Raw genomic sequence first — 6,942 nt, 5'->3', positions numbered from 1 at the left:
AACTTTTTTTTTTACTACACAATCCATTGGGATTTGGGAATAGCCCAATGGTATTGGTGAGTTAGATAAGGTGTAGAATAGTAGGAGGTCATGAGTTCAATTCACATGGTGTGCAAGTTTAGCCATTCAAAAAAAAAAAATCAAAAGTTATCCTATATATTTCGAAATTCATCCTACACGTTGAAATCTATCCTACACAACTCGTAATTTATCATACAAAACTCGTAATTTATCCTACACTTTAAATTATTTTATTTTATTTTTTTTGAAAAAGTATATATTTTGAAGATAAGTTACAAAAAAATTTAATGTTGTTAGCTATTAAAGAGGAAAACTACAAATTAATGACCTATAACATTAAATACTTATATTAAATAAAGTAAAATAAAGCATTCTTATTGGTTGAAATTACTAATAACTATTTAATCTTTTATTTATCTTACCCACTACGTGTTTTAGCCTAATAATAAATAAAAAGACAAAGTAAAACACTAAAATATTATAATAAGTAAATTGTATATCAAAATTCATTTTTAAAAACATATCTTGACGTCTTCATGTGTTAACCAATTAAATCTTATTTTATTCAACCCATGTAATACATATTATTCAATACGTGCAAGACATGATTTTTTTTTTAATTTAATTTTTTATTATTTAATATACAAAATTATATTTATTTAAATAGTGTAATTTGGAATCTCTGACCTACTTATAAAAACAATAAAGGAAGTTTGATTTGATATTAGGCTTGCATTTGAATGACACAAAATCATGCATGAGTATCACGACGGTTGATCGTATCTATCCCTTCAATGTCTAACCTTTCCACTACGCTGTTCTTTCTCTGGACCTTCATGTCATCATCATCAGCTTCCTCCTTTTTTCCGACGCTACGATCTTGTTCGATAATAAAGACCCGTAGTGATTATGTGGTTGATCTGAACGCCACTAATTTCGATTCTGTTCTCAAGGAAACCCCTGCTACTTACGTCATTGTTGAATTCTTCGCACACTGGTCAGTTTTTCTTCTAATAATTTAAGCTTTATGAATTATTTGGAGATTACTTTTGCTGATAGCTTGTATGGTTAGTTATCTTAGATTTAGGTTTGGTTTACTAAACTTATCATTGTAATACTATGTTTTTTTTTTTATTTTGTTTTACGTTATGTTATGTTAGTAACCCGTGTATCACACATGTTGAATAAAGAAAATAATAAATAGTTAGGTAGCACCCAAGTGCATCACCACCTTTTTGTCCGCCAAACCAATACACGGAGATGGAGTGGGTAGCACCGGGGGGGGGGGGTTCCTTTTCCTTTTTTTTTTTTTTTTGGTTTACCGTCTAGCTGAACCATACCGTGTATGTTAAAGGATGGGTTAGTTAAAGTCCATTGCTTATGTGGTGCGAGGCATTATGTTAAACCACACCATCGAGCCTTAACGGACATCGTATTTCCACCAATCACAAGCACACACACATTTATTTTTGTTATTTTTCTTTTATCCGATTTACTAATTAAATCACTACACACTTTTGAAGGTTTAGTTATTTAAAGCTCAATTGCCTGCGTGCATAAACTTTTTCACCTTTTAGTTAAACTACCACAGATAATCTTAGTAACGAAGATTTAGAAGTTATAACAACAATTTCTTAAAGATACATTTACAAAATTAATAGATAGAATACGAAGGGGTGAAATGAATTGTGACACACGAGTCATGACGCAACTAGTTACTTATTTACTAGGTATAAATTAGACGAGTGATCAAATCATATGACAAGATTCGGTGAAAATTGTTGATGCAAATGATGAGATGCAATTTGATTATGATTTCAGACCTAATATGCAGAAATATTTTTGTTTTTTCAAGAGAAATTACCTAAGATTTAGACGGATACATCGTTTTGACTATCTGATTATATGTTATTAGCTAAGATGACAAACTTGTTTGAATCATCGGTCTATTAAGCGTACGCTATTTACTGTTATTATCATTGATAATTTGCAGGTGTCCAGCCTGCAGAAACTATAAGGTATTTCTATCTCATTTGTGTACATTTTATCTCAACATAATTTACATCTATGTTGTATTTTCTACCATGTTAGCTTTACTTTTGCAGCCGCAATATGAGAAGGTTGCTAAGCTTTTCAATGGAGCAAATGCTGTTCATCCCGGAATTATATTGATGACTAGAGTAGACTGTGCCAATAAGGTATCATTACTTAAATGTTAACTGTTTTCTTGCAAAACTTATACTAGCATCTGTTACTATATGACTATATCGCATCTTAGTGAGCGATTCACCCTAAATACATGTTTGGCAGTACAGATAAATAGAAAACTTTGTGTTAAGTTTCATATTCTCCATTATCCAATTCTCTTATGGGGCGCGCCTTCTAAATTCGTGGGCGGTCACTGGAATGGCAAAAAAGAAAAAAGTGAAATTATTTCTATCGAAGATGGAAAGACCGCCCAACGCCTGCTCAAATGGATTAACACACGACTGACAAGGTATTTGTGAAGAGTGTAAACAATCACTAGATCGCTAATTCGCTATATGCATGTGATGTAACTTTATGTTTTGTTTTTTCGCATAGCTCGTATGACTTGGAAGATGAGAAATTCGAAAATGACGAGTGTCTGCAGTCCAATGTCTCGGATCCTGGACAGGTTGACTATAAAATGTAGGGGTGTGAATTTCTTACACTACACGAACCTAACACAAAATTCACGGGTTTGGGTTTAGTCTAACGGGTCGGGTTCGTGTCAAACTGGTTAGGTTGACGGGTTGACCCGTTTAACCCATTTATATTATATTTTAATTTTTTTACTATTTGTTTTACATCATAAATTAAACTGGGTGTGTATTTAATAGGGATGGGCTTTTTTTCCCAAAGACCCGTACTCGTACCCGTACCGTACCTATACCCGTACCTGTACCCGTACCGATGTTAGGTATTTGGTACATGTATCGGTACCCAGTTTTATTGATTTTGGTATTCGGTACTTTCCGTATTGGTACGGGTACAGGTACGGGTAAAAAAGGGTACTGGTACCGAATTTTATGTAGACCTTTAAAAGTTTTTTTTGTATTATGTTTTATTTCGTATTGTGGTATTTATAGTACTCGTATTGATTTTACCTATAAGGTACCCTTATCGTATTGGTACTCGTACCAATTTTACCTATTTGGTACTCGTACTATATTGGTACTCATGTCAATTTTACCTATCTAGTACTCGTACAAGTGCTCAAAAACTAAATAAAAACAAAATGGTACCAAAGCGGGTACTTTACCGAAAATACTCGTATCAGTACCCGTACTCGTACCCGTACCGTACCTATATATTTCGTACGGTATATGGTACCCAGTTTTGTTCAAATTCAGTACCGGTATTTTCGGTACCGGTACGGGTATGGGTACGGGTACTGTACCAATCCCATCCCTAGTATTTAATGCAATAATTATAACTTAAAAAGAGAAATCGACATAAGATTTTATAATTAAATTATAACTGTATTATATACATTTGTGTTTTTTAAATAAAATTTTAATTTTAATATATTAATTTGCGAACGGGTTGAACAAGTCGTGTTCGGGTCAACCCATGAATATTCGGGTTCATACGTATGACACGATTTTTGGGCAAGTGACGAAATTTTAACATGTGCTAGATTTCACGCGCGATATATGACGTTGAAGAAGCAACGAATGTTGCATTCGACATTATTTTGGAACACGAGGTGTAACTTCAAATCTTTTACGCATTACTTTTGTTATCTCCCGCCACGTTAAACTTTTGATCTAAACTCAAAACCTTTTTCTATGTAAATACTTGATAGATGATCAACTCGGATACTCGAGCTACATTTATAAAGTTTATGCAGATTATGGTGGCTCATAATCCATCTAGGAGGTTAGTAATAGTATCTACCTTTACTTTATTTATATTCACTATTAATTTTTATTTTTTTGTTGTTGATTATGAGTATGTGACATTAGGTGCCGAAAGGGAAGTGCTGATATACTTGTGAACTTTGATAATATATACCCTTCAAATATTTTGTCAGAAAATATTGATGAACAAACTAATATCAATGGACTTGATGCTGCTCTGCATACCTTTCAGATTTGTGGAAAACAAGTTCCTCGTGGGTATTGGGTATAGTATACTTCTGCTTATTAATTAATTCTATGTTCATATATGATATTTTGTTTTTTAGATTATTTTTAATTACCATGTTTGTTCATGTGGTGGATATACACAACATATTCTAGTTGGTAGTTTACCTCTTCAGTTACTCCATATAGGAGGATACTAGGATAGATACCCACCCCCACTGAAAAACCTTGAAAACTCTATGAAACAAACTTTTTTTTTGTGTAAAAAAAAATTGGGCATGTATCAGGGCCGTTTCAACGTTTTTGGAGACTCTACGCGAACTACGAAGTAGGGGCCCTAATTTCACCCATAAACTCTCCTCCAATTCCGATGGACCCGTCGCCATGGGTGATTACGGTTACTTTTTTCGTCTAGTGATAGCCGATAGGGTAGAAATTGAAAGCAGGTTGTGATGGGAAGTGGGAACAATGATTGCGGCTATATTTTAAGGGCTTTAGGTCGTTCAATGATGATTAGGTCGATGGTTGTTGTATTGTAATAGCTGGAAATTAATGCGAAATGAGCTTTGAAACTGAGCTTTTTTTTGCTAACAGTATTTACTTTGGGCTCCGTCAATGAAAAACTACTTTAGTTTTGAAATAAACATATTTATTTGGGCCTAATAAATATACTATATATAAAAACTTTCTAAAAACTTTCTAAAAACTTAAAGACCCTTATTTTTTTTGTGGCCCTAGGCTCGTACCTAGGTTCGCAAGCGTATGGAGCCGGCCTTGCATGTAATATAAATATTTTTAAGAGTTTTGAGCTGAAAAAATTAAAAAAGCATGGAATATTTTTCTTTAAGAAAAGGTTTTTTGTTACGTATGTAACAAAGCTACTGTTTAGTGTTACACAACTATTACATAGGAAACATTTTTATTTTTTTAAATAAAAATTCGGCGCTTTTTATACTTTTTTTTCCTGTTTTTTATTATAAAAAACGGCTTGTTACATGAGTTTTGTTTTTTTTTATTATAAAAAATGGTTTATTACATGGGTTTTGTACAAGCTTTTTTCAGTGGGAGTGGTTTTCTATTGTAACCCATCCCTATATACGTCTGCTATAATTTGAATTATCGTTACTGTTTATGAAGTTGTTTTGTCGTGGCAGCAGGGAAGACACTAGGGGCTTCAGGTACAAAAAAATTATTTGCTTCTAAATTTAGTTTTTCCTACAAATTTATTAAAAAATTAATTTCATATATACCTTTACAAACTTGAAAATTTTCATATACACTCAACAAAAACAAAAAATATCATATATACCCTTATAAAAACTAAAAATATCATATATGTCCTTACAAAATAGTTAAAATATCATATACGCCCTTACAAAATAGTTAGAATATCAAATATACCCAATTTATTAAAAACAGTCTCATAAAGAATCATTTTACGCTAATTTTTTTAACTTCTAAGTTTTAATATATGCTCATATTTTAACTTCATATTTTTATATAACACATTTTAGACTTAAATTTATTTTTATCTATTTTTTTTATTTTTCCCATAAACAATACTATTCCCATATATATAATATTTAAGCTAAATAAATTAAACTAGAATATATGATATTTGAATTTAAAGGTCATATATGAGATTTCAAAGTTATAAAAAAATAAAGGTAAATTTCTCTTTTACTAAATTGTTTTTAATGAATTGGGTATATTTGAAACTACTTTGTAAAAGTATATTTGATATTATAATTTTGCAGGGGTATATATGATATTTTGCAAGTTTGTAGGGGTATATATGAAATTGCCCCTATTAAAAAATATTAGGAAATAAGTCACGTTAACAAAAGATTGTGACATTGCAGTTGTGGATTATGGGTTCTATTACATTCGGTTTCTGTTAGAGTAGACGATAAAGGAAGCCACCTAGCGTTTACTACCACATGTGATTTCATCCACAAGTTCTTCATATGTGAGGAATGTAGTCAACATTTTTATGACATGTGCTCAAGGTAATACCATAATAATGAATTTTATGTTTGTAACAAGACCATACTATTCTGATTCATATGCTAATATCTTCAATGTTTTGAACTTTTAGTGTCGTTGCACCTTTCAACACGACACGCGACTTTGTACTTTGGTTGTGGGCCACACACAATAACGTGAATGAAAAATTAATGAAAACCGAATCATCTCTCAGAACCGGTGATCCAAAATTTCCAAAAATAATTTGGCCTCCAGAACAACTCTGCCCATCTTGTTATGCTGTCGGAAGTCAAACGAAAAACAATGTTATCAACTGGGACCACAATGAGGTGTTCAAGTTCTTGGTCAGCTACTATGGGCCTATGCTCGTATCCCGTTACAAGGACATTGACTCGGTGATCATGGACACAAAAAGCGGTTCAGAGGATTTATTATCCTCAAGAAATGCAGTTACAGTGCCCGTGGGTGCGGCTATGGTGATTGCGGTGGCTAGCTGTTTATTTGGGGCCGTGGCTTATGCTTGGCGATCACAACAGAAGAACCGGAAGTATTTTTTACAAACTTTGCTTTTTTATATAATGCTTAGATGGGAAGATTGCATCTAAACTTGTTCCTAACAAATTTCAGACCAAGGAGGAACTAGAGCTAAGATTTGAGATTTGTGGATGGAAATCGGGCGAAGTTGCGGAAACGAGTAGAAGTTTTGAGTCTAAACAGAAAACCTAATGAAGGTTCTGCCTAAGTTTCCGCATGTTCTTGAGGTTTATATATATATATGGTAGTATAGATTTGTTGAACTCAATGGCCGTTATGTAACACCTCAGAT

General features: G+C 32.7%; 1 protein-coding gene across 1 annotated transcript; it reads left to right on the top strand.

Moving 5' to 3' along the window:
- The first annotated feature begins 857 nt into the window (after positions 1-857).
- Positions 858-6,721, top strand: LOC110869525 (sulfhydryl oxidase 2). The gene is made up of 11 exons (XM_022118767.1): positions 858-1,018; positions 2,015-2,039; positions 2,127-2,219; positions 2,337-2,518; positions 2,605-2,677; positions 3,683-3,751; positions 3,851-3,924; positions 4,011-4,170; positions 5,268-5,308; positions 5,993-6,139; positions 6,229-6,721. The coding sequence occupies exons 1-11, from the start codon at positions 858-860 to the stop codon at positions 6,719-6,721; spliced, it is 1,518 nt and encodes a 505-aa protein (XP_021974459.1).
- The last annotated feature ends 221 nt before the right edge of the window (positions 6,722-6,942 follow it).

This window comes from Helianthus annuus, chromosome 8, assembly GCF_002127325.2.
Source record: "Helianthus annuus cultivar XRQ/B chromosome 8, HanXRQr2.0-SUNRISE, whole genome shotgun sequence".
NCBI classification, from domain to species: Eukaryota; Viridiplantae; Streptophyta; class Magnoliopsida; order Asterales; family Asteraceae; genus Helianthus; species Helianthus annuus.
This window is presented reverse-complemented; position numbering and strand designations above follow the sequence as displayed.

Coding starts and splice junctions, on each gene's coding strand:
- LOC110869525 (XM_022118767.1), top strand. CDS start 858: ATGTCATCATCATCAGCTTCCTCCTTTTTTCCGACGCTACGATCTTGT. Junction 2,519..2,604: donor ATTAACACACGACTGACAAG/GTATTTGTGAAG, acceptor TTTTTCGCATAG/CTCGTATGACTTGGAAGATG. Junction 3,752..3,850: donor ACATTATTTTGGAACACGAG/GTGTAACTTCAA, acceptor AATACTTGATAG/ATGATCAACTCGGATACTCG.